Source organism: Pan paniscus, chromosome 19 (genome assembly GCF_029289425.2).
Source record: "Pan paniscus chromosome 19, NHGRI_mPanPan1-v2.0_pri, whole genome shotgun sequence".
NCBI lineage: Eukaryota > Metazoa > Chordata > Mammalia > Primates > Hominidae > Pan > Pan paniscus.
The window spans coordinates 33,136,332-33,164,305 of NC_073268.2; the positions used below are offsets into that span (position 1 = coordinate 33,136,332).

The following is a 27,974-nucleotide window of genomic DNA, read 5'->3' on the forward strand; positions in this document are numbered from 1 at the left end:
TTTACCTGCTAAGTAGGCCACGCTCTGTGTATTCACTTCAAATTTGTCACAATTTCTGTGTTTGTTAACCAGAGTTAGTAGTGTATGTAAAATTCTGACTGTTCTTGCAACAATGGCAGGTGAAGGATGCCTGTACCCTACAAAAAACAAACAAACAAACAAGTAAGAATTAATTTTTTGAACAAGCATCTGCTGAGGTTTTCTTCCCTAACAACTCTGCAAGGAAAGGAAATATAACTCCTACTTTCCAAGAATAGCCATTTGGGAAGGTAAAACATGCATATGTGAATGTGAATAATTAATTATGTATAAGATTAAGTACCAAAAATGTGTAGAATATAATATTCCCTAGAACTCTACAGTACTCCAGGAAGAGGAAAATTAAAAAACATGATAGTCTTTCAGATCTTCTATTCCCTAAAGCAGCACAGAGATTTAAAAAAAAAAAATCTATGTATTATAATTCTCCTTAAGATTTCATTTGAAAATAGAGTTCTTTTACAAAAACATTTTTAATTAAAAGAAAAGCTGATGACATAGGAAGTATATGCTCTAAGAGCCCAATAAATAGGGTTGATTAGAGGATAAATTTGATCTTTGGCCAGCTTTTAATCATTAATCCTACCCCCATTTAAAAATAGGTGATTTGAACATGGAAAGTATCTGGTCTTCTTTTCTTTTCTTGTCTTTTAAGACAGAGTGTCACTCTGTCACAAAGGCTGGAGTGCAGTGGTAGGATCTTGGCTCACTGCAACCTCTGCCTCCCAGGTTCAAGCGATTCTTGTGCCTCAGCCTCCTGAGTGGCTGAAACTACAGGTTTGCACCACCTCACCTGCCTAATTTTTGTATTTTTAGTAGAGATGGGGTTTCACCGTGTTGGCCAGGCTGGTCTTGAACTCTTGCCTTCAAGCAGGGGTTTCACCATGTTGGCCAGGCTGGTCTTGAACTCTTGGCCTCAAGCAATCCACCTGCCTCAGCCTCCCAAAGTGTTGGGATTACAGGCATGAGCCGCTGCACCCAGCCTGGTATTCTTTTAGATATAAAGAATAATTAAGCACTTTATTAGCCCAGTTACAATTACTTATCTTGGTATCCTTTAGTAAGGTAGTATTTTTTGAGAAATCCCCATTGACCTTAGAGATTAACACTGTCAATATTTTTTGTAGAAATTTCATAAGAAAGTGAAATCAAATGCATACATTCACAATAGTGGGTGTATGCATATCTCTCTCTCTCTCATAAAAACTGGGAGAATCTCCATGGTCCCTCAAGCCTATGATTTAAATTAATACAAAATTGTTGACTCAAGCTATAGCTTGAATCTCTACTGTGGCCAAATCCACTTCTGAGACCACTGGGGTTCATGCCAGCTCCTTATCCCAGGTCTTACTTTATCCTGCTTTGCTTCTGACCCACCACTACATGCTGTTCTTATTAACTGCAGTCTCTGGCCATGACTGCCCCATGTTAATGAACCAAAGTTAACAAGCTGTGAAGTCAGTAATGGGGAGTAAAACCAGGTTAGGAAGTGAATGAGCGGGCTCTGAGGAATAGCTGGAGATCACTGGCTATAAGCAATATAGAAAGGGGTGAGAATAGGGTGCCAGAAAGGTGATGTACAATGGTATAAAATAATAGTATTAATCAACAATAAACTATAAACAAGTTGAAGAAAATCTGTGATCAAATCTCTTAACATTTTCTAATATAAATTATTCAAATAACACTTAGTGATTTGCAGTCTGTTTCATTTTGAAAATCAGTAAGATACTTAGGTATTGTTACTATTAATATAGCTATTATCAGACTCAGTATGTAGGTTTTTGTAAGAATCAACACTTTTTTTTTTTTTTTTTTAAGGCAGGGTCTCACTCTGTCACCTAGGCTGGAGTGCAGTGGCACGATCATGGCCCACTGCAGCCTTGACCTCCTGGGCTCAAGTGATTCTCCTTCCTCAGCATCCCAAGTAGCTGGCACTATAGGCATGTGCCACCGCACCTGGCTAATGTTTTTATTTTTTGTAGAAAGGGGGTTTCACCATATTGCCCAGGCTGGTCTTGAACTCCTAAGCTCAAGAGATCCTTCTGCTTTGGCCTCCCAGAGTGCTGGGACTACAGGTGTGAGCCACCATACCCCGCCAGAATAAACTCTTTTGTTTTTCAGGCAAATTTAATATTTGAATTGGAAATGAAGCTCTCTTAAAACACATATTGAATAAAACACAACTCATTAAGACAGATATAGTTTGCATTTATTTATTTATTTTTTGAGACAAAGTCTCACTCTGTTACCTAGGCTGAGTGCAGTGGTGTGATCACAGCTCACTGTAGCCTCGACTTCCCAGGCTCAAGCAATCCTTCCATCTATGCCTCCTAAGTAGCTGGGACTACAAGCACGTGCCACCATGCCTGGCTAATTTTTAAATTTTCTGTAGAGATGAAGTCTCACTATGTTGCCCAGGCTGGCCTCAAACTCCTAGCCTCAAGTGATCCTCCTGCCTCAGCCTCCCAAAGTGTTGGTATTACAGACGTGAGCCACCACGCCTGGCCTAGTTTGCATTTAAAGTAAGACATAAGGGCTAACTTACTTCAATTTATTTCAAGTAATCACTTATTCAAATTACTTCTGGTTTCTTAATACTATTTCATAAAAATATTCTAAATAAGACTTTTTTACCTTTTAAAAGGTGTCCAACCAATGCAAAGTTAAAGTTAGAGTTGAAATTGAGTCCAACAAAATGATCCATTTGCTTGCAGTGCCACTCCAGAGGATTCCGGATTGCCATAAATACTTCCTCTGGACTCTATTAAAGATAATCATGAGATGGTTGATGAGGTTCACACAGTAGCTTTCTTTAAAGGCTCACTTAATTTTGTGTTCAATAGTATGACAAGATAAGTAATCCTTTCAATTTGAGAGAAATTATTTTCAGTTGACTGCAGAAAACCACAGAACATTTTAGCTACTACAAATTAACTGGTGCAAGACAGTCAAGCATATAAATAAGAAGATGGTGGAAGATGAAATCACTTTTATTTACAATACAAAATAAATGACTGTCAATTTACATCCTGGTGACTTTTAACATGCTTATTAACTCTGATGCCTAGCATCCAAAGGGCACTAGAATCAATATTAGCTCCCGCTACTGGGCCGTTTTGAAGATGAAAATACTGAGGCAGATGCCCCATTTGCAATGCTCCATTTGCAAATATTCTTTTTTTGAGATGGAGTCTTACTCTGTCGCCCAGGCTGGAGTGCAGTGGCACCATCTTGGCTCACTGCAACCTCCTGGGTTCAAGTGATCTTCCCACCTCAGCCTCCCAGGTCGCTGGAGTTACAAACATGTGCCACCCTGGCTAATTTTTGTATTTTTAGTAGAGACAGGGTGTCACCATGTTGGCCAGGCTGGTCTCGAACTCCTGACCTCAAGTGATCCTCCCAACTCGGCCTCCCAGAGTGCTGGAATTACAAGCATGAGCCATTGCACCCAGCCAATTTGCAAATATTCTTAACATATAAATAGCCAACAACTAGATATCGCTGACCACCACTGTCCCAAAACAGTTTTAGAAAAACGGCAATGAGAATTAGGACAGAGGGGTTCTAGTCCCAAAACAGATGTACAAGCATGGGCAAGTTACTTAACTTCTTAGTTCCTTTCTAATTTGCAAAATGGAGGTCTGATTAATAAACTCCATAAGACCTCTTACCTCTAAAATTTTGCTTCTATATTTTTCAGACCCATATCTGTTCCAGGTTCACACTACATCTGGTAGACTGAACTAATAATGTTTAGACCAAGTATCTTTTTACACTTAAAACCATAATCCTGTTCTTTCTACCCACAGTTCAGTTAATTTCACTTCAAGCAAATCTCACTGTATATACACATTCTTTTAAAAACATTCCCCTCTTTTCTCCTAGACACTTCCCATTTTTATCCAAAGACAAAAGGGACGTAATTTCATACTATTTTATTCTCTCCTCTATTCTCTATGAACTAAAATCCAACCCCAATCAGATCTCCATTTTACAAATTAGAAAGGAACTAAGAAGTAATTTGCCCATGTTCATATATATACACACACACATGCGCACGTGCACACACACACACACCCCATTAGCACCCCTCCTAACATTTATTAACCTTAATTGGAGTTGGATTTTACATATTTTATGTGTGTACATACACACACACACACACTTTATATATATATACACACACATTACATATATATGTGTGTATGTAATATATGTATACACACTTTTTTTTGGAGACAGGGTCTTGCTCTGTTGCCCAAGCTGGAGTGCAGTGGTGTGATCTCAGCTCACTGCAACCTCTGCCTCCCAGGCTCAAGCAATCCTCCTACCTCACCTCCTGAGTAGCTGGGATTGTAGGTGCATGCCACCATGCCTAGCTAATTTTTGCCTTTTTTGTAGAGATGGGGTTTTGCAAGTTGCCCAGGCTGTTCTCTAACTCCTGAGCTCAACTGATCCACCTGTCTTGGCCTCCCAAAGTGCTGGGACTACAGGTGTGAGCCACCACTCCTGGCCACTAATGGTATATTTTAAAGTAAGATTAGACAGAATAAAAAAACTAGTAAAATTAAGTACCCAAAAGTTTCCTTTAGACTCTCCAACTTCCTTATCTACTATGAATTATACGTATTTTTCATTAAGTGGCATTATTAAGTAAAACTAAGATTACTTTTAGATTATTTCTTCACGTGTGAAATGGGGGGCAGAGAATGCTAACCTTTACTTTAAGGTTATGAAAATTAAAAATAAACGTATAGTGTTTAGCATACGGCCTGGCATGGTAGCTATTAATATTATTACCATGTATTGTTTATGCTCATTCTGTAAGGATGATCATGTATTATTTATCCTTATTCTGTAATTCTACTAGTATTAGGCCAGTACTGTTTTTTGTTTGTTTGTTTGTTTTTGCTATTTTTATGTAAAAAATATGCATTCAAGTTTACATAGTTCTTTATGAGCTGGTAAGGAAATATACTCACAATAAGTTACATTATACAAATTCATACTTAAGTTATGGACTTCTTGTGATTTTAAAAGAATAGCAACAAGAAAAGATGGAAGAGTACTAAATTTGAGTAATCTAGGAACCTCAAGGCAAAGTTTGCTTACCTTGTCATTGAATATACGGAGACTATCTAAAGTATGCAGGTTTTGTTCAAGAAGTGCGGTACCTGCTGAATACAAGTTGACCTCATCAAGCTGCAGCACAGCCACAGCTACCCAAAAGAGGGCTTTGTGCAGAGGCGAGTCCTGGCAAAGAAGATATGTTTGAGGCTAGTAAGATGAATCATGACATAGTCTCTTTCAAAACACACTGCAGTTAAAAATAAAGCAGCTTATCTTCCTAAATTACCCATGTTTTCTCTTTTGGGGAAGATAAAGATATGAGTAAGCTCTTCACTTTTCCATATGTATAACTAAAGACACTGTTAGCTGGACTGAGAACGTTACTTAGCACCTCCTTTGACTTCTCCCTGTTCTTTGATTTCTAAATCCAGTCACCAAGGTTTGTTGATTCTTCTAGAGTAGTCTCTTTTGTATCTTTTGTCATTTCTTTCTTATTGCTAATGACATTACCACATGCCAACCTTCTTTATTATAAAGGTGGATTCTTTTTTACTTCAGTTTCTCCCTACTCCAATCCACTGTGTACACTACCACCAGGAGCTAAGTCCTGCTTTCATCGTATGACTTGTCTGCTTAAAAACTGTACATTTCCAAACTCTTTTGAACAATGCTGAATGTGAGATGAGGTCTATCCAGTCCTCACAACTTTCCCTCTCTCGATTCCTTTGAAAAGCTTCTCCATTACAACTAGAATGTTCTACCCACCTTCCCTCCATTGTCCTGGCATTCTTGTGCAGCTCTCTCCCTTTCTCTCTACCTACATTAACTCCTATGTTTCCCTTTAACTTTATTTTAAACTGTCTTTTCAACTTCTTGTCACTCTTAACCAGTATGGTAATCTCTTGCTGCTCTGAATTAAAAGTATTTATTACTGGCAATCTTTATTTAGCACTATGATATTAGGGAAAATACATGGACTTTAGAGTCAAATAGTATCGCATTAGAATCATGGTTCTTTTATTAGGTATGTGACTTTGGGCAAGTTATTTAGCCCTTCTGAGCTCATTTTCACTTAGAAGATGGGGACCAGAGAACCATTTTGTATAATATAAAATTAGGATGCTTGTAGACAAACCAGGAATATAACAGGTATTATTTCTCTGTTATCTCTCCCAAGTCTGGCATACCTTTGTACTCAAATCACAGAATTAAACCACTTTAGAACTGGATGGTAATACCATGCCATTATCGAATCTTTTTCATTTTATTAATACAAAAACATGATTTCCAGATATCTTAAATATAAAAATGGGATAAGGTCAGACCATCCTAAAACAGTGGCCACTTCATTTTACTCCTTTTAAATATAATCTTCATTTGGCACCCAAACTCTTATGACGATCAAGTATACTTCTCCCAGCTTTAATTTCTCCATAGTAATAATCACTAACATACTACGTATTTTGTTTACTTCATTATCCATTCACTCCCCAACCTCCACACCCACTCCAGAAAGTAAGCTCCATGAAGGCAGTAAGTTTTATGGGCTTTGTTAGTACTCTATCTCTAGCGCCTAAAACAGTACTTGGCAATAGCAGATAATTAATAGTTATAAGATAAAATAATTAAGAATATATACCTATCTTTCCTTTAGCACTGATGAGACCAAAAACTTAGAAGCGCTTGAGAACATACTATCCATACTTACTCTTCTTCTAATATGACTACTTCAAACAACTAAACTTTAAGAGGTTCTACTTTAACTATAGTTTTTTCTTTATAACTTATTCTCAATTCATCTTATTTTCTAAACTCTTTGAAAGAAAGTAACATTCAACACTGATACCCAAAATGAATGCACTCATTTTCTATACAGTAATTACCTTATTAAGAAGTGGCTGTAATTTGGTTAGTGCTATTACTGTAGCTTCTATCAGAACTTGACTGTTGTAAGTGTCAGGTCCTTTTAAGCAACTCTCAAGTGCCTTTTAGGAAAACAGAATTTTTTATTTTACTTTCATTGAAATAAAACATTAACTCCTGAACTGAATCTCGGAATGAATTCAGGAACATTTACTTATTTAATAAATGCTAGAATGATTTCTCATGCTATGGTGATCTTGGTAGCTAGCTTAATGTACATTTGTTTTCTTATTTTTTGACATTTCTACATTATAAGAGTCAGACATTATTATAGTAATTACAAATTAAATAATTTTATACAAGGCTATAGTCTTACCATATAATTAAATGCTTTGAAAACTGGTAAAATACTAAGTGTACCTGCTTAGCAAAAGAGGCAACATATTTTAAAGACATCTTCCTTAATGAAGTAATCAGAGTTTACATATAAAGACAGCTTCTTTAGAGAAGACTTCTTCAAAGAATTACAATAAATAATCAAAATACATTTTAAAGGCTTAATAAGTAACATATAAGATATTTCATTGACCTCAAATTTAAACGTCTTTTAGAAAAATGAAAGATATGCTTTACAACTTGAGAACCATAAATATTTGGGAGAATTGAGGGTGGAACAGGTACCTTGCTAAGAATACGGATTATCTGCTTTATCTGCCCATGAGACACTCGTTTGCTAATACACCCAAAGACAACAAGAGCTCTTGGTTGCAGGGATGGATTATATTGGAATGCAAATCTGCAATTAAAAGATCCACAGAACTTATAAAAACCTTTGTGTTTATATATACTAAATAATAAATTATAACATTGATCATACAGTAATAGCTGTATTTTCAACAATATGCATATTTTTACAACTTATATTTAATTTAGGACATACCTTTGAGCTAGTTCTGTCCACTGGTCCAGCCACTTGCACGTTGGAATATCTCTCATGCATGCCTAAAAAAGGGGATACTCTGAATACATATTGTACATAAATGTTTTTAGAACTGTTTAAATAATGTTTATTGTGATGTCATTAAGTGACCTGTTACCAATAACACAGTCCATGCAAGTGTTTTTATTTAAGCATTAAGTACAAAATAGCACAATAAACCAATATTTCTTCTATATAGTATTAACATATTTTTAAAAAAAGATTTTAACTTAGTTTCTTATCATTTTGGCTTCTATACCTCCATGATCTCCAACAAAGCTTCTGTGACTGTTTCCAAGGATGTCAAAGCAAAAGTCTCTCTCTCATAGGAGCCAGGAGAGAATGACCTGTCCCGGTAACTGGAACGGAAGGCAATGACAGCAGCTGACTTGACTTTGCTAATGCCAAACAGCAAGTAAAATTTGGGTAATGAGAACTCTGTCAGACTGAGTCTCAAAACTTGCTTGGTCTCTTCTGTAAGAGAATAAAGGAACAAGTAAAGACAGAAAACATTACTTTTTAATTTCTAAAGTTCCATGTTTCATTTTGAATTTAGAAAATTTGAATACCATATAAAAATTACATAATCATGTTCCCTAAATCAAACCTCTAGATACATTGTATTAATGCTCCTTGCTTCATTTATCTACAAATTAGTGCTGGTAACTGAACATGGTCAACTGGCACTGAGTATTCCGCTTATGGGATAACTCTACATGACAAGCATGCATAGAAAATCTTTACTATAGCTTGATATGGAATGGAAGTAATTTATTTTCTTCTTGGTAATATTTCATGTCATTACTGGAGGCTTAAATTAGCAACTTGGTGTTAGGGCACAAACATAAATAAGATAATCTATATTGATCAGGTGAAGTAGAATGGAGAAAGGAACTGGTAAACACAAATTCCTTTCCTAGAACTTACCACTAAAATGAAGCTGTGAACAAGTACACAGAGAGTGAATGATATTAATGACCAGTCCATGTGTGGAAGCTCTAAGGGAGAGCGGACCTGTGGCTACTAAGAAAGTAACAACGTGGAAGAGGTAGGGAAGATGAGCTGCCACATCAAGGGAATTGTTGAAGGACAGCATCAGCATGTAGCGTGCTAAAATAGCAATATCATCCCACATAAGATGTTGTTCTAAAGTAGGAGTTGGAGATAAGCATGTCTTGTCAATTATTTTGCACATCCTTCCAATAACCTGTAAAGAAGCAGGATTTTTTTAAAAAAAAAAAAAACATGGGACTCAAAGTTTTAGCACAAAAAAGTTCAGTTTAATTTAAAAGTAATTACAAAACAAAAAACCTCCTGATGATAAAACAGATATGCTATAGTACAGAAGGCAAAAGAAAAGTGATTACCTTGCTTGAAACCAATTTCACATTTCCAGAAGCCAAAGCTACAGCAGTATCTGCCATCACCTCAGCTTTTATTGATCCCAAGCCACCTGTTGCACTGGTTTTGATGAAACTGTCTAGTACAACATCAAGCAGATCTGTAATCTAGTTGAAGAAGGAAAATAACATGTTTTTAATCACTCTACCAATTTAATTTTTAATTAAAAAATATTCATTGGAACAGCCTAATCAATATGAAAATTCTATTTTACCTGAGGCCTCAAAAATACTAGATTTTATTTACAGGCCTGTTAGTAAATACAATTTATTATAAAATATCCAGGAAAGGATGAGTATATTCATTTGACTCCTTCAGAGATTAAGAGATTGGTATTCAAAAATTTTAAATCTCTATCAATACTATCTTCAGTCACTTGCAAAGTATCTCTATGCTTTTCTAAGACAGTAATGTAGCATCAATATAAAATAGTAATTTGAAAATACAGAGCTGGGTGCAGTGGCTCACGCTTGTAATCCCAGCACTTGGGGAGGCTGAGGCGGGCGGATTGCTTGAGGCCAGGAGTTCAAGACCAGCCTGGGCAACATGGCAAAACCCTATCTCTAAAAAAAAAAAAAAAAAAAAAATTACAAAAATTAGCCAGGTGTGTTGGTGTGCACCTGTAGGCCCAGCTACTTGGGAGGCTGAGATGGAAGGGTCACTTGAGCCTGGGAGGCAGAGGTTGCAATGAGCCGAGACTGTACCACTGCACTCCAGCCTGGGTGACAGAGCGAGACTCAGTCTGAAAAAAAAATAAAATATAGGAAATGACATTAAGTACCAGGATGTTTTCTAGGGCTGCAACACTGGCTCCAAGGTTATTTCTAATTATTTGGAGGAGGAGCAGCAGTGTTTGAGTGAGGGCATTATTTCCTTAAATGATTACTTTGAAGAAATGATATGCCTAATTCTTGTCAGATAAAAATAAAATTTACATTATATCCTATTTTAATATTGGCATTCTTATGTAGAACTATAAATGAAAGCAGATGTCCCAAATAGCATCAATAAGAAGAAACATCTACTGACACCTTTGGAATGTAGAGAACTAGAATAAAGCACTAGAAATGTCACCAGATTTCTACAGTTCTATATAATATATATATAAAATCTAGTTATTTGCACAGTCTCCTTCAAGGCATAATTTTATATATAAATAATTATATAGGATTATATGTAGGATTATATATATAATATATATAAATATAATATAATATATATATTATATTATATAATATATATAAATATATATATATATAAATATATATAAATATAATCCTACATATAATCCTATATAATTATATATATATAAAATTATGCCTTGAAGGAGACTGTGCAAATAACTAGCTTTTCTCTGGCTCTGAGACATGCACTAGACATTTACAATTTTGAACCAGATGAAGAGCTGGGTGAGTGTCTACATGCTTTCTGAAGGAGGAAATTGTGTTTTTTACAACTCTATCCCTAGTGTCTAGCGCAGTGCTTTGCCCAATGTGGCACCAAATATGTGCACAAAGGAGATACTAGATAAATATTTGAGCAAACTCAATACCTGCCCAAGGCTTCCCCATATTTTTGCTTGAATAGATGGGTACATCTGTTTTTCATTGATGGTCATTGTTATCAGCTTGTCAAGAATAGCAGTAACTCTTTGTCGTTTGGCATCATCATTATGCTTGCAAAAACGAACTAGATTTGACAGCCATGGAGTCATGTATTCCAAACAAAGGTGTTTCAATTCAATACCTGGAAAAAAATACACTATTAGCATGTGATGGTCAATGAAAATCTCACATCAACAATTATTTAACATAAAGAATTCGGGGAAAAAATGGTAAAAGGTAAAGACTATTACCTAGAATCAGGCCTGGAGAAAAGACACTTGGCAAATATATTTTTGTAGAGGCGAAGAAAGAACAGTCCTTGAAGAAAGTAATTTTAAAAGCCAGTAAGCCAATTTTTGAAAAGTTTTGTCTTATTTTCCTCCATTTTAGTCCTTTCTTGTTAAAAAGTTGTTTTATTCTCATTATAAAAGGAAATGTGGTAATCATAGAAAGTTTGGTAAAAGGAAAGCATCACCACAAAATGAAAACTGTATTAACATTGGTGTATCATCTCATCTCTCCTCAGGCTTTCAAATTTATGTAGAGTTAATGTACATTTATGTGTGTGTACACAGGTATAACCCACTCCCACTCCCCCGCAAAAACTGGGATTATGCTATACATGCAGTAGGCTCTGAATATTTTTTTCAGTGATTATACTGAGATTATTTATTTATTTATTTTTGAGATGGAGTCTCCTCTGTCGCCCAGGCTGGAGTGCAGAGGAGCGATCTCGGCTCACTGCAAGTTCCGCCTCCTGGGTTCACACCATTCTCCTGCCTCAGCCTCCCGAGTACCTGGGACTACAGGCGCCCACCACCACGCCCAGCAAATTTTTTTTCATATTTTGAGTAGAGACGGGGTTTCACTGTGTTAGCCAGGATGGTCTCGATCTCCTGACCTCGTGATCTGCCTGCCTCGGCCTCCCAAAGTGCTGGGATTACAGGCGTGAGCCACCACCCCTGGCCTATACTGAGATTATTTATTCAACATTACAAATTCTGCAAACTTCTTTTAAACTTACTTGAAAAAGCTTCACATTTATAAGACAAAAATTGTACAAAAATTTATCTATACACTTTACCTAAAGTCTCAAAGAGTTTTTAAAATTGTGGTAAAATATACACAACACAAAATTTACCATTTTAACTATTTTTAAATGTACAGTTCCGTGGCTTTACCCATTTTGAAGGGCACAGTTCAGTGGCATTGAGTACATTCAAATCATTGTGCAGCCATCACCACCATCCATCTCTAGAACCTTTTCATCTTCCAAACTGAAATTCTGTAACAAAGCCATTTTTCAATGGCTTCATATTATTCCATCAGATGGAGAACCAATAATTTAATCAGTTCCTTATTCTTTGACTTTTGGCCTGTTCATTTTTTTGCTATTATAAATAATGTCATATGAAGTTCTAAAGTAGGCAAAATAAATCTGTGCAATAGAGGTCATAATAGTGTTTACTCTTGGTGAAGGGAGGGTACTGAGAATATCCCTCTGGATGCTAGAAATGTTCTATGTCTAGATCTGGAGATACTTTCATGATGTATTTGCATGTAGAAGTTCATCAAGCTGTTGACTTAAGATCCTGCACTTTACTGATGACAAGATATACCTCAATTTAAAAATCTACATAAAAATAATGCTATAATAAACATTTTAACATTAATTCTTTAGGATAAATGCTAAAAAGCAGAATTATGAGGCCAAAAGGTATGAATAGTCTTAAGGTCTTGTTATCCACTTCCAAATGCCTTTCTAGAAAAATTGCCTCTACTCACAATTCCACAGACCACCAGGAACGGATCTTAAAAAAAAAATCTTTGCCAAGCTGATAACTGATTATCTCACTATTCTTTCAATTGGCTTTTATTAGTGAATTTCTTAAAATATAAATATTCTTTTTGAGATGGGGGCCTCACTATGTTGTCCAGGCTGGTCTCAAACTCCTGGGCTTAGCGATCCTCCTGAGCAGGTGGGATTACAGGCATGTGCCATGGTGCCTGGCTTTTTTCTTTTTTTGTACAAATATTCTTTTTTAAAAACATGATCTGTATGTTACTGTTAATCCACTTTTTATTAATCGGTCAGCACCCTTCATGATTAAGGATTTTATTGATTCATTCATTCATTTATTCATTCATTTATTTATTTTGAGACAGAGTCTCCCTCTGTTGCCCAGGCTGGAGTGCAGTGGAGTGATCTCGGCTCACTGCAACCTCCGCCTCCTGGGTTCAAGCAATTCTCCTGCCTCAGCCTCCTGAGTAGCTGGGACTACAGGCATGCACCACCAAGCCCGGCTAATTTTTGTATTTTTAGTAGAGAGGGGATTTCACCATATTGGCCAGGCTGGTCTCGAACTCCTTACCTTGTGATCCACCCACCTCAGCCTCCCAAAGTGCTGGGATTACAGGCGTGAGCCACCGCGTCTGGCCGATTAAGGATATTAATCATTTCTCATATTTGCTCCAAGTGTATTTCCTAGTTAATTATCTTCACTTGTGTTTATTTTTGAGTAGCTATGTTTTGAAGTTTTATGTAGTCAAATCTGTTCGCTATTTCCTTTGTTTCATCCTATCACTTTTTTACTTCATATGTCCTTACTCATCTAGAAAGCAATTAAATATTCACTTGTTCCTCTTCTTTTTAAAATGGTTCCAAGCTTTTATATACAACTTTTTTTTTTTTTTTTTTTTTTTTTAAATAGAGAACGGTCTCACTCTATCATCCAGGCTGGAGTGCAGTGGTACGATGATAGCTCACTATAGCCCTGACCTCTGGGGCTCAAGCAATCCTCCTGCCACAATCCTCTTGCCTCAACCTCCCAAAGTGCTGGGATTACAGGCAAGAGCCACCACACACAGCCCTACTCAACTCTTAAATACAGGCAGAACATACTTGGTATCTTATGGTGTACGGTGAAGACGAAGACCTAATTTAAGTCATTTCCCAGCCTCATTTATTAAATGACTTAATCTCTCCCTCATCAGTTTGTGATGCTTCTTTATCAATCTGTTTCTCTTAAACTGATCTGATGGCTGATTCTTGCACACGTATGTTTTAATTATTGTACTGCTATAAAGTGTTCAGACATCTGTACTATTAAGTCTCAAGTCTCTTTCCTTTCAATATTTTCTTAGCTATTATTGCACTTTTATGTAGCATTTAGAATCATTTAAGTTCTATCTCCATTCTCAATCCTCAAATCCCATGGTTATTTTGATGAAATTACATTAAATTTGTAATAATCTGGGAAGAACTGTTCATGCAGGAACACAATATGCCTTTACATTCACTCAAATCTTCTCTCATATTAATATTTATGAATAAAGTTTATACTTTTCTTGTTTTGTCAGTCCTACACATTTTTTTGTTAGGGTTATAGTCCTACATCTCTTACCTGACAAACAGTCTTAGTGAATTGCTGAAGCTTTTAATTATCTAATACATAAAAGTCAAGAAATGTGTTTGAATGCAGAAAAAAAAGTTTTATATATTACAGGGAAAGGAAAGGGAAGAAAAGGTCAGGAAATATGCTGGGAGAAGATCAACATTTATAAAACTATAGGATATAAAGATGGACAAATATAAAGAGTGGATATTAAATTTATGAGACTTAGTTAAAACAAAGTCAGAACTGACTCTGGGCCCTGTATTATGTGCCACTGTGCTCTCCGTGAACTGTACATTTACAATAAATTCATTGTTCAAAGTCAACCTAAAGAAAAGAGAAAATGACTAGTTCTCTAAAATTAAGGAGGCAACATGGATACTTATGTGGACTTTTCTGCTATGAAGAGAAATGCTGAAGCTAATTAAACTGCAACAGTGAAGAAAATACTTTGTAAGTGGTGTGTAAAGTACCAAACTCTTGCCGCTTTGCTTTTATTATCAGAATTTTGGTGGATTTCTCAATGTGGCCTACCAAAAAGTTCCTTCAGAGTTCCTTCAGTTACAGGATACCACAGATATAAAATCAGAAGAGGAAAAAAAGTAAAAATGTAAGTGAAAGTCTTCACTGGAAAATTCTGAAATGAAAGGGTTTTCTTTGAATTCTCTTAGAATAATTGTTAGTATTAAAGAAAATTATCATTACTTACTAGATTTGCTAAATCCAGAAATACACTCTTCCAAAAATTCTAACGTGAGGTGTGGCTCATTGGCTGCCAGTGTCTTACTAATAGAGACAATAAAGAGGGTGTTGTTGGCAGGGATACATAAACCTGATGTCTCTAGTAACTGGCCCTCGATTTTTAAATTAAAGGTACAAGTTAAGGCACACAGAAGATTATAGGCAGCTGACCTAGGAGAAAACACAAATGAAGTTGTTTTAAAACGTATTTTTCCTTATAGTTCCAAAATTTTTTCATAACATACAATTTGTGATTCTGTTACAAAGTATGATCAACTATTTTTAAATTTTATGATCAGTTAGAAATAAGATGTTACAATTCTACAGTAAAACCAAAATACCCCTTAATCATTTAGGGATTTTATAAAAAGGGACACACTTGATATAACCATAAGAGCACTGTGAGGCTCCTATGACAGAGGGGCGGGGTATAGGCTTTCCTAAAATACATCTCACTGAGACATAAAATATGAGAGGACTTATGGTCCTAATGTGGATCAGTAGAAATTAAGTCAGAATAAGGCACACCATACATTTTTAGCAAAGCCAAAACTCAAATTCTGGTTCTCTTTCCCACTAGATCCAGTTATAATGGGGATCATAAGGACAGATATCAGATGGCCCTTCCCTTCATCAAATTAGAATGTGAAAATCTTTAATCAGGATCTGCTGAACTTCTTTCTGGGTGTCCTAAAAGTTACCCTACAAACTGAAGGTTAAAAACAAAATTAACTTATAATTAAGTCCTCCCATTTTTCCCTCTATGACCTCATTACATCATATATAACCACCAATATGGAAAAAAACTATAATATCCAGGTTTCATTGAGACCAAACATCACTTACAAATGTCTGAAAATATATTTAAGCAATTTAGGAGACAGCCTAAAAGACTCAGACTCAGTTTAAAAATTTTAATTTTCTCCCCTGTCCAGTAAAGGAAATAGTTTGTTCAGTAACTGTCAGGTTTTCCCTACCTCTGAATGTTTATCATGCTACTATATTGATGCAACAACCATATAGGGAAAAAAAGCCACTGGAATTTAAGTCTGCCTAAAGGCTTTTTCTCTGGGATGACATGCTTCAGCAAAAAGCAGAAGCTGTCAGAGATTGCTTTAGGTCACTAGAGAAGAATACAGGTTTACCCAGGCTAATAATTGTTAAAAGGTTGTATTTTTCAATGAAGATCTTTGAATTAGAAATTAAAGGCAGGCTTATAGCTCCATTTTCCTAAAATGTGAAAATTCGTGTTATTATTTCTGTTTACATATCTTTTTTCTTTTTTAAAAAACTTTTAGTCAGAGTCTCACTATGTTCCCCAGGCTGGTGTGCATTGGCTATTCACAGACATGATTATAGCACACTGCAGCCTTGAACTCCTGAGCTCAAGCTGTCCTCCCGCCTCAGCCTCCCGAGTAGCTGGGACTACAGTGCCAGTGCTCAGCTTGTATCTTTTACTAATTCCAAGGAATTCTAAGTTATACAATTTTGACAAAACTTTTATCCTGTGTATTTCAACACTTATAAAGAATTGGACTTCCTCAACCCAGGATAGGTGTCACAGACACCTATGAGATAAAGGAAGCAAAGCATACACAAAATCTTATGTACAATTTCTGAAGCCCATCCAAGTAAACATATCTTGATTTTCTTCTCTTTCCCTTTAAATAAAGGAGAATTTGGAATCCTAAAAGGCCCACTATAAAACCTGGGCTATGTTATCCTCAGGGAAAATTTTCAGAAGTTAAGAATTTACATCTGAAAAATCTTCAAAGTCTCAGGGTACTTGAGACAAAGAATTATCCTAACTTGGTAAGGAGAGGGGAGAAAAGGGAGAAAGGGTGCAAGGAGATGCTGGCAGGGAGGGAAAAGATAAGAAAATACTACTTACTAAGTATAAACTATTTGCTAGTTTGCTATACTATACTACTACACATACTATTTTTTAAGCTTTTGTGGGTATATAAGGAAGGCAATTACCTTTATTTCATAAATAAGGAAACTAGATATCTGAAAACTTCAGTATCTTGCTCAAAGTACATAGCTAGAAAGTGGCACATCTGTTCAAACCACATCTACTCACTCCACAGCCATGCTCTTTCCACATGCATATTCAAATTATTAAGCCTAAATGGAACCAATTACACTCTGCTCAGATGACTTGTCTTAAGATTTATTTTGAGAATTTTGTTAAGAGTGATGTAGGTGGAAAGTATGCAATAATGTTACCAAGTTATTGAACATTAGGCCTTCTTTTGTAAAACAATAATCTGACTTGACTTTTAAACTAAATAGTGATATACTTCTGAAAATGGAAAAAAATTAGAGGACTTAGAGGAAGAAAAACTTAATTTAGGATACTTTGGAAAAAAAAAATCTGCTATGTCGTGTTGTTTTACATGATGGAGAAAGGACATATATTGGTTTAGTGTGAATCACCCTGTTTGGAATTCCACAGTTCATGTGAATACCCCACAACTTGATGAGGTCACAGTGGTTAACCAACATTGCATACCTTCCAATTTACAATATTAAGGTAGAGGCTGTTTCAACATTCATTAAATGGTCTCATTTTAAAAGCAACAAACCCCAAATCAAACTGAAGTGAATTTTTAAAAAACCTACCGTAAACTCGGGTCAGAACTGCCTAAATTAAGTAATGCGATATTGAGCAGTGTCCCAGGGACATCTTTTGGCCGAATCTTGGTGTGTTGGGGGATAGAGTCGGGCTGTGACAGTTCCCAGCGGGTCCGGATATGAATGATAGACTGGACAATGGCTTCACACTCCTGGTGCATGAAGGTGAGCGGCGTGCCCTGGTTTGCAATGGTTAAGGTGAACTGGTTCTCATCTACTAGGCAGATTTCTTCAATTTCCGAAGCATAATAAATGTCATTTAGAAAGACTGATTGCCCTAGGACTTTTGTTCGCTCTGCTGAGGTTACTTGGACAGCAGTAGAACCAACCTGGAAAGTGGTGGTGACGGGGTGAAGTGGAGAATAATTAAACTCTTTTACATAAAATTCTAAAAGGCTCCAGAAACCAACCAACCAAACAAAACACTATGCCATTTAAGGAAGAGTTCCCACCATTGTATATTCAAATGGTTCAGTAATTATTATGATAAATGTTCTCAAAAGAAACAAAAAACATTTAAAATTTTTTTAATTTTCCTTTTTAAAAAGGTCAAGAATCTTATAGAAGGCCGGGTGCAGTGGCTCATCCCTGTAATCCCAGCACTTTGGGAGGCCGAGGTGGGCAGATCACTTGAGGTCAGGAGTTCGTGATCAGCCTGGCCAACAACCTTGTCTCTACTAAACCTACAAAAACTAGCCTGCCGTGGCGGTGGGCGCCTATAATCCTAGCTACTGGGGAGGCTGAGGCAGGACAATCCCTTGAACCTGGGAGGCAGAGGTTGCAGTGAGCCAAGATCATGCCACTGCACTCTGAGATCACGCCACTGCACTCCAGCCTAGGCAACAGAGTGAGACTCCATATCAAAAAACAAAACAAAACAAACAATCTTATAGAAAAGTACTGATTTTATCCTGAAGGTTCATGTTCCTCACTCTGAAAAAAGCATGTAATAATCAGAACTCTCATTAGGTAATTTCTACTCTCCACACATTCCTACAATTTGAATGACATAACAAATTGCCCTCTCCAAAACACTCTTCTACTTCCAGCCTAAGCTAGAATAAAATGTATACGTCTCATATCCTCCACAGGACCTCCATGATGACACAAATGTTGGTCTTCCTACATCTAGATTTACATAACCTTTTATTTTTTGAGACAGAGCGTCCCTCTGTTGCCCAGGCTGGAGTGCAGTGGCGCAATCTCGGCTCACTGCAACCTCCACCTCCCGGGTTCAAGCGATTCTCCTGCCCCAGCCTCCAAGTAGCTGAGATTACAGGTGCCCACCACCATGCCCGGCTAATGTTTGTATTTTTAGTAGAGACGGGGTTTCACTGTGTTGGCCAGGCTGGTCTTGAACTCCTGACCTCACGTGATCTGCCCACCTTGACACCCCAAGTGCTTGGATTACAGGCGTGAGCCACCGCGACAGCCTTACGTGACATTTTATACACCACTATAGGGGTAGGACACCTAGGGAGGCCAGGATATAGTCTAGTTAGTCAAGAAAAGCAATGAATCGTTTGCAAAACACAGACTGGAACTTACTTTAATAGAAACTTTGGTGTCTTTGTGAGCTAGCTTGAGAGCATTGTGGAATACCTTCAGGTCCTCTTCTAAAGCCAAGGTGGCAGCAGGTAGTTTCTGTTGTTCATGCTCTATGTGCTCAGCCAGTTTCCCAGGACAGTCTATGAAAACAAGCCTCTTGCTACCTTTGAGGCCAGTCAGCAGCCGCTCATGATACTTGGTGTACTCCCTGACCCAGGAGTTACAGTTATAGATATAGACTGCGGAGACGTTGTCGTAAGCAAAGCCAGGAAAAACAACAAACCACTTAGAGAGAAAGTCTGTTTTAAAGCGATTGCTAGGCCCCGTATGGGTAAGGTCCACTACAATTTCATATGGCTTTGCATAATATGGCTTTAAAGTCAGTAAGACATGGTATATCAGCAAATCACCATTGATTTGACCAGTTTTGAACCTAAGGAAAATGACAAAAAAGACAAAGATTATTAGCAGTGTTTAAAATAAATATACAGATGCCACTAATCAATTTTATTTTATGATTCATTTTCTAGAGAGAATAATATAAAACAATTCTTCAAAGTCTGGATTCATTTTTTAAATCAGTTGTTTTTTGGACACTGAGAAATAAGGCTAAGAGAAGAGACAAATCTCCAATTCAAAAATTTTGAGCCACGACAACAATAAAAAATTTGCCCATGAGTCAAGAAAGGAAGAAAACAGTGGGAATTAGTTGGTTGCCTGCAGGGCCCACCGAACTCCTTAGGCGAATAGTCTGGTAGGAATGACCCATCTGGAGCTCTGGAGTGAGATGGTTTTAGCCAATCCATTTATCCCACCTTGATCACAGACTGATTCAGCAATGAACACATTATTCAAACCAGGACAACCAGGGCCAAAGAGGCCCAGTTCAGGTAGTTTAGCTTAAATTGTTGGGATTTGAGATATTTCTTTCCTGGTGTTTATAAACAAGGGAATACGTAGCCCTAGGAGCTGCTAGCTCATATTTTGGGATATAAAAGAAGAGCCTCCCAAAAGACTGAAGAGAAGGAGCTGAGAAATAGACAAACTGGAACCCTGGCCATATCATTTGTGTATGAGATAAAGCCTCTCCTGGGGTCAAATTTATCCCAGGACTGCTCAGTTATATAAGCCAATAAATACCATTTTTTGATTAAGCCATATTAGGTCATATGTTGCTTAAAACCAAAAGAATACTAATAAATGGGAGCAGCCACAGTGAGGACCATGAAAAAGCCCTGAAGTAACGGTACCAAAGTTTCAAATCAAAACAATCTATATTAACTTAGGCCCAAAGTTTTCCGTATGTGATGATTCTGGTGATAATACTACTAAGTAAGTTAAAATAAATCTTTACCTCAGAGGTTGGTTAATGGATATAAAAATATAATCAGGGCTGGGCCCAGTGGCTCACGCCTGTATTCCCAGCACTCTGGGAGGCTGAGGCAGGTGGGTTACATAAGGCCAGGAGTTCGAGACCAGCCTGGCCAACATGGCAAAACGCTGTCTCTACTAAAAATACAAAAATCAGCCAGGCATGGTGGTACATGTCTGTAATCCCAGCTACTTGGGAGGCTGAGGCACGAGAATCACTTGGACCTGGGAGGCAGAGGCCGCAGCGAGCTGAGATTGTACCACTGCACTTCAGCCTGGGCAACAGTGAGACTGTCTTAAAAAATAATAATAAAATAAATAATATATGTATTGTTATAATTAGATAGAAGGAACAAGTTCTACTATTCATAGTAAGGTGACTAGTTAATAATAACATTGTATATTTCAAAACAGCTAGACGAAACAATTTCTTTTCTTTGAGGCAATGGATATCCTAATCACCCTGATTTAATCATTACACGTTATATGCATGTATCAAAATATCACACATACAGGCAGGGCATGGTGGCTCACGCCTGCAATCCCAGCACTTTGGGAGGCCAAGACGGGCAGATCACCTGAGGTCAGGAGGTCAAGACTAGCCTGGCCAACAGGGTGAAACCCTGTCTCTACTAAAAATACAAAAATTAGCTGGGCGTGGTGGTACGTGCCTGTAGCCCCAGCTACTTGGGAGGCTGAGGCAGGAGAATTGCTTGAACCTGGGAGGGGAGTTTGCAGTGAGCTGAGATTGCACCACTGCACTCCAGCCTGGGCGATAGAGCGAGATTCCAACAAAAACAAAAACAAAAAAACCCAAAAAAATCACACATACTCCATTAATATGTACAAATTATCATGTATCAATAAAAAACTTCACCTCAGAGTTTTTAATCTTGTTGGGAGAAAATAAGATAAAAATATGACAAGTCAAATGATTTTAAAACAACACAAATATTTCAAGATAGAAGATATGAGGTAGAAAGTAATCACTTATCAAAGGAAATGCAGAGAAAATACTGTTATTAAGACAAAGGAGAGAGAGAGAGAGATTAACACAAACTAGGCAGTCAGTGAAAGCTACATAGAAGATACAGTGGCTGAATCAGGTAAGGAGGAATGCAGACTCAGCAAGAGGACTGGGCAGGCCTTATGGAGAAAGGCAAAAAGGAAAAGAAACAGGTAACTAGATGTGTTGAAGAGACAGCTAGTCTAGCCAGAATGGAGGATTCAGGTAGAGAAGTTTTGAGAGATAAAGCTGGGAAAATACAGAATAGTCAAATTGTGGAGAGACCATAACTGCCCAACCAAAGGGCTTAGGTTTTCTACTAGGGGCTCACCATTTCTCAGCATACGTTCTGTGGACTACTGGCGTCAGAATCAACTGTGGTGCTTGATAAAAATGCAGTTTCCTGGTCCCAACCTGGACCTACTAAATATGGATCTATGTAGTGGGGCCTGGAAATTTTTATCTTTTTTTTTTTTTTTCCCCTTAACTCAGGCTGGACTGCAGTGGCACGGTCACAGCTCACTGTAGCCTGGACCTCCCCAGGCTCAGGTGATCCTCCCACCTCAGCCTCCTGAGTAGCTGGGACTACAGATAAGCGCCACCATGCCCGGCTAGTTTTTTGTTTTTGTTTTTTTGTATTTTTTGTAGAGACAGGATTTTGCCATGCTGCCCAGGCTGGTCTCGAATTTCTGTGGCTCAAGTAATCCTCCCACCTCAGCCTCCCAAAGTGCTGAGATTACAGGTGTGAGCCACCATGTCCTGCTTTTATAATTTTTAAACAATCTTCTCATCTGATGTTTATGTACACAAACATTTCTGAATCATTGTTGTATGTATTAGGGAATTGTTCAACCGGTTTTATTTTCCCTTAAAGAAAGGGGTGATATGACCAAAGACAGTGATGTATACAAGATATAAGAAGGATTCAGGGCTACCGAAAAGGCACTGTAGAGTCTAGGTATGACCTGATAAGGATCTAAAATAGTACTGTTGACAGTAAAAACAGGGAAAAAGAAACTGATCCAACAATATGAAGGAAGGACCAACATGATTCAAAGTCTGATCAGGACTGAGAGGACTTAAATTAAAATGATGTGTTGTATACTAAGCCTCTGATATTAGAATGTTGCTATCATGAACAGAAACAAGAAGACTGTCACAGGCAGCCTCCTTTAAAGAAAAAATAAAGTTCTTTTTATTTTATTAATTTAATTAATTTTTAAAGAGATGGAGTCTTGCTATGTTACCCAGGCTGGATTTGAACTCCTGGGCTCCAGTGATCCTCCTACCTCAACCTACCTAGTAGCTGGGATTACAGATATGTGCTGCCATATCCAGTTCTTTTTTTTTTTTTTTTTTTTGAGACAGAGTCTTACTCTGTCTTCCTGGCTGGAGTGCAGTGGCATGATCTTAGCTCATGCAGCCAACATCTCATGATCTCTGCAGCCTCCACGTCCCGGGTTCAAGCTATTCTCCTGTCTCAGCCTCCCAAGTAGGTGGGACTACAGGTGCATGCTATCCTGCCTGGTTAATTTTTATATTTTTAGTAGAGACAGGTTTTCTCTATGTTGGCCAGGCTGGTCTTGAACTCCTGGCCTCAAGTGATCTGCCTGCGTCACCCTCCCAAAGTGCTGGGATTACAGGTGTGAGCCACCGCGTCCAGCCCATACCCAGTTCTTAAAGTCTGTTTCAGTCATGTTAAACTTGAGGTGATGACAGGATGTTTGACAGTTGTGTGTGTGTGTGTGTGTGTGTGTGTGTGTGTGTGTATACACACACTACACCACACGAAAGCATTTTCTGTCCCATATAATCTAAGTTTACTAGATATTTTCTCAAATAATTGCTGCAGTTCCACAATTGTTATATTATCTGATCAGTATCCCATGGACTCCAAACTCACATTTTCAAATCAGTCTGTAGATTTCAAATAAGTCTTTTAGAGAAGATTTGAAATGGAAGATACCATTTCAAAACCTCTTTTGAATGACACTAAGGCATGTAGCAGGCCTATAGAATGAGCATACTGTCAAAAGGCATTAAGTGGAAAACCCTCCCTGCTCTGGAGGCGGGGATTGGTTCTACAAAGCCTCCTGTCATGCCAGTGGCCAACTAGAGAAGTTGGAGTTTTTTCATTTTTTTTTTTTTTTTTCCCTCCTGTGACATGTGCTTTAGTTGCAGTGGAAAGGAAATGTGTCATCTGTGGTTTGGTTTTAAAAGTGGAAAACTAGCTGCACATATCCTTTTTTACTGCAGATTTACTTTAAGGCTCATATTCTCCAAGTCTATTCTGCTTTAAAAAGAAGACAAGAAAAGAAGTGGTTTATCAAAATCACGTTATAATCAGATTTTGACCAAGCATTTTGTAAGGTAGGTCATATATATACGGCTTTTCTTATGCCTTTTCACTTCTAACATTTGACAGATTAGTGTTCGAGGAAACGCTATCAAAGTGTGTAAGAATCTCACTAACAAACTAGAATTGTGACTGAAAATGTATACTTTTTTTTTCTGTCCTATTACATAAATTTTAAGTTAGAAATGAAAAAATTTGCCATCGCCATGGAGTTTTAAATTAGGATTACGAAGGATCTAAGTTTGGTTTCCTCAAGTAAACTGGAAATGTTTTGTTATTTTTCAAAAGTTAAAAAATAAATTTCTCATTACTAATGCTTGGACATTATAAATTCTACTGAAAATAAATTCTACTGAAAATGATCAGATATAAGAAAACTTTTGATAACACAACCTGGCCTCCAAGGCATAAACTGGAGTAAAAACAGTCCTCAATTCTCAGGCATTTGTAAGGGCAAGAGAAAGTCTCATTTTGTCATACAGTTTGTTTATTTGGGCACTGCAGTACATCTGGCTGAAGACAATCAACAGCAGGCCTATTATCTGTTCCATGGTAAGCACTGTTAAAATGTGTACCAATACTATGATGTATACTACACTGTTAATGAACTAATGTGAAAAGAATAATCTACTTTAAATCATTCTAGCATCTAATACAGAAGTCCAGTCTAGTATAAAAAGATGGAAATTACTTGCTAATCCAATTTCAAGTATTTCTTTTTGTGAAAGAATCATGAAATATCGAAAGATTTATGTCACTAAACTTAAAAATTAAAGCTGAACACTATTATACAAAAGCCAGTGACTTGGGCCTTTAATTGTCTACTAAAGTTCATAATCTAAAAAGTAATCTTAATCCTAGAATATTTAATAAAGAGTTTTTCCTCCCTACTATTAATATGAAATATAGTCTCCAGTTAGCATTGTTTATTACATGCTACTTTTGTTTGCATAACTCAACGTATCACATTTCTTATTTTCAATTTCTGTATTTTAATAGTATACAAATGTCAGCCAATGACATATAACAACCATTTCTTATAAAACCTTGATGTTCAAAAGCCTGACTAGCAGTGGCATCCATGTTGCTTAGGAGTTGGTTTGGAAACAAAGACTTTCAGGCCCTACCTATACTAGCTAGGTAAGAATCTGCCTTTTTTTTTTTTTTTTTTTTTAAATAAAAAGGACTCCTAAGTACATTTGAGAAGAATTTCTATAGCATACGTAGGGTTCTTAACCAGGCAATTTCATTTAGTAAATCTCAGGAGAACAATATAGTTTTGCTTTTAGTTCATTCAAATAAATGCTAACAATAAAATACTCCTTTCAAAAGTAGCTCAAGACAAACTGGTATATTATTATAAGATACCTCAATAATGATTGTAAATCTTTCCTGCTGGGTTAGCAGTACATGGAACTGTTAAATTCTAAGATATGCCATTTCTATTTAAATCAATCATTTGGTAGATAATAAAAATGTATAATATAACTTGTCTCCTTTTTGTACTAGTTTCCAGCAAGCTCAGGGCCAAGGTGGAAATTCAACATTTTCAATTATCTGTTGAGATGCTTATAACCTGCCACTTCATCCCAAATCATCAAGATCCTGATGCTCTATTTCTATTTTATTACACATTTTTTTTTACAATTATGTCAAAATCAGAAAAAATGCTAGGTATAAATGATGCTTTAAAAGAAAACCCAGCAACTTTTGTTGAACTTTTAAGTCTACTCAAGAGGAAATTTGCTGTTTTGTTTTTTTTTCTTCAGATTTTTAGGTTGAGAAAACTGGTATGCCTTTGCCTTCAGAAAGACACAGTCAGTCCAGGGAAATATAAATGAAAAGAGACAACCACCACAGTAAAATTGCATTCACAAATGCACTTACAAATGTATTTCTAAGTACCAGCTTTATTCTAAGCTTCAAGATGAACACTCAAGAAAAAAAAAGAACACCTTGAATTTCTATTTGAAGTTCAGTTTCTTTTGGTTGCTACCAAACTTCCCCTCTTTCCACCAAAAAAATTTGCATTTTTATTTCATACATGAAGCAAGAAGCTCAAGGCCACATTTCTTCTGTAAAGATTGGTGACAGGTTAGAGGGTGGGTAGTTTCTGTAAGAATGATCCTTAATTTTTTTTTTTTTTAAAGAAGGAATCAGAAAAGTAAAAGCAGAACTAACTGACTCAAAGCAGAAGTCTAGCACGCTTCAAAGGAAGAAAACTATATAAAGCCATGATAGTCCACTTAAAATGATTAATATTTATTTGTAATGCTAACTTCTAGCATCTAAAAGTGTTAATAGAAATTAAAATGCTTCTTCATACATAGCTGAATAGAAAAGAAATTCAGTTGAGAAGGAATTCAGGGTAGCGAATATTAGGCATAAGCTTGTAGTTTACTTGTAACATCTCAACACTATCTTTTAACTACAATTACCAAAACTTGGATCCATTATTCTTTCACAAACTAACAAATTATATTGCTATCCCAACAGATTGCCAAGTATGCCCACGGACATGGAACACACAGGACATTACCTACATCTTGCCTTTCTGATGACAACAGTTTTTTCTTTGTCTCCTGGAACAAAAGCAAACTATACCCGTCTGTGGGCTAACAGTACTTCTTCCTGGGATTCAGTTATTCAAAACAAGACAGGCAGAAACCAAAATGAAAACATTAACACAAACCCTATAACTCCTGAAGTAGATTATAAAGGTAATTCTACAAACATGCCTGAAACATCTCACATCGTATCTTTAACTTCTAAATCTGAACAGGAGCTTTATATACCTTCTGTCGTCAGCAACAGTCCTTCAACAGTACAGAGCATTGAAAACACAAGCAAAAGTCATGGTGAAATTTTCAAAAAGGATGTCTGTGCGGAAAACAACAACAACATGGCTATGCTAATTTGCTTAATTATAATTGCAGTGCTTTTTCTTATCTGTACCTTTCTATTTCTATCAACTGTGGTTTTGGCAAACAAAGTCTCTTCTCTCAGACGATCAAAACAAGTAGGCAAGCGTCAGCCTAGAAGCAATGGCGATTTTCTGGCGAGCGGTCTATGGCCCGCTGAATCAGACACTTGGAAAAGAACAAAACAGCTCACAGGACCCAACCTAGTGATGCAATCTACTGGAGTGCTCACAGCTACAAGGGAAAGAAAAGATGAAGAAGGAACTGAAAAACTTACTAACAAACAGATAGGTTAGTGAAGAAAAATGCAAAGTAGCAATGAGAAGGCTTATGGAGTAAAAATGAAGTCAGTTGGTATTTAATCCCAAAGTGTTGTTCTGATTATCTAAAATTTGACATGGTAGACCTTGCAATTTAGAATCAAGCAGGTGAGACAGGGAGAAGTATGCCTGCTTAATTATTTAAACTGTGTACTTTTGTTTTGACACTGAATATTTTAAAAAGCAAATAATAAAATAACTAAGCATTTGAGGAAAATTTTAAGGATAAATTGAGGAAACTGATTAATAGAGATAGCAAGGGATAATTAAATAAATATTCCCTATGTAGCAACAGTGGTTAGATGATCTTTGTCTGAATGTAATTAAACTTTGAATAGTTTTAGTGTGTCCTTAAAGCCAAGTATATGCTTTAACATCAAATGGAAGTCAAATTCCTAATGCATAGATAGAGAGAGCCAAACTGTGTAATTTAATGGTATCTTCTTTGCTGGATGTGGCAGAATCCACACCAGCTTATCAACCAACACAGCTAATTTTAGAATAGATCCTTTATCTTTCCATATGGCACACATAAGAAAGTGTTTTTCTACTATTAATATTAAATTAAAACCTTTACTTTTGTATAATAAATTAAAACTCAGAATAAACCTGTGACCACGTATATTTGCATTCACTTTATTACTTTAGAGAACACATTGTAAAGATCAATAAGAAATAGAGCACGACTAAAATAAATAAGATTTACAGCCACACCAATAG

General features: G+C 36.8%; 2 protein-coding genes across 19 annotated transcripts in view; one reads left to right on the plus strand and one right to left on the minus strand.

Annotated features, from left to right (window-relative positions):
• Nucleotides 1-27,974, minus strand: part of NF1 (neurofibromin 1) — a 278,753-nt gene that overhangs the window by 28,400 nt on the left and 222,379 nt on the right. For all 17 annotated transcript variants that reach the window (XM_034943231.3, XM_034943230.3, XM_003811980.6 and 14 more), the window contains 13 exons: nucleotides 19,281-19,713; nucleotides 17,721-18,061; nucleotides 15,064-15,266; nucleotides 10,908-11,101; nucleotides 9,322-9,462; nucleotides 8,882-9,161; nucleotides 8,214-8,428; nucleotides 7,916-7,977; nucleotides 7,657-7,771; nucleotides 6,996-7,097; nucleotides 5,155-5,295; nucleotides 2,677-2,803; nucleotides 6-137 (listed from right to left, as the gene is read on the minus strand). In XM_034943231.3, the coding sequence (XP_034799122.1) occupies nucleotides 6-137; nucleotides 2,677-2,803; nucleotides 5,155-5,295; nucleotides 6,996-7,097; nucleotides 7,657-7,771; nucleotides 7,916-7,977; nucleotides 8,214-8,428; nucleotides 8,882-9,161; nucleotides 9,322-9,462; nucleotides 10,908-11,101; nucleotides 15,064-15,266; nucleotides 17,721-18,061; nucleotides 19,281-19,713 (2,486 nt within the window). The remainder of the gene's footprint in view (nucleotides 1-5; nucleotides 138-2,676; nucleotides 2,804-5,154; nucleotides 5,296-6,995; nucleotides 7,098-7,656; nucleotides 7,772-7,915; nucleotides 7,978-8,213; nucleotides 8,429-8,881; nucleotides 9,162-9,321; nucleotides 9,463-10,907; nucleotides 11,102-15,063; nucleotides 15,267-17,720; nucleotides 18,062-19,280; nucleotides 19,714-27,974) is intronic.
• Nucleotides 11,650-27,971, plus strand: EVI2A (ecotropic viral integration site 2A). 2 transcript variants are annotated; one of them, XM_008964352.4, is made up of 5 exons: nucleotides 11,650-14,964; nucleotides 16,769-16,907; nucleotides 19,811-24,027; nucleotides 25,013-25,153; nucleotides 26,510-27,971. In XM_008964352.4, exons 4-5 carry the CDS (start codon nucleotides 25,095-25,097, stop codon nucleotides 27,228-27,230), a joined length of 780 nt encoding a protein of 259 aa, XP_008962600.1. In that variant the 5' UTR covers nucleotides 11,650-14,964; nucleotides 16,769-16,907; nucleotides 19,811-24,027; nucleotides 25,013-25,094; the 3' UTR covers nucleotides 27,231-27,971. The 2 variants fall into 2 exon arrangements, with proteins under 2 accessions (XP_008962600.1, XP_054957306.1); XM_055101331.2 differs by lacking the exons at nucleotides 11,650-14,964; nucleotides 16,769-16,907; nucleotides 19,811-24,027 and adding an exon at nucleotides 24,549-24,565.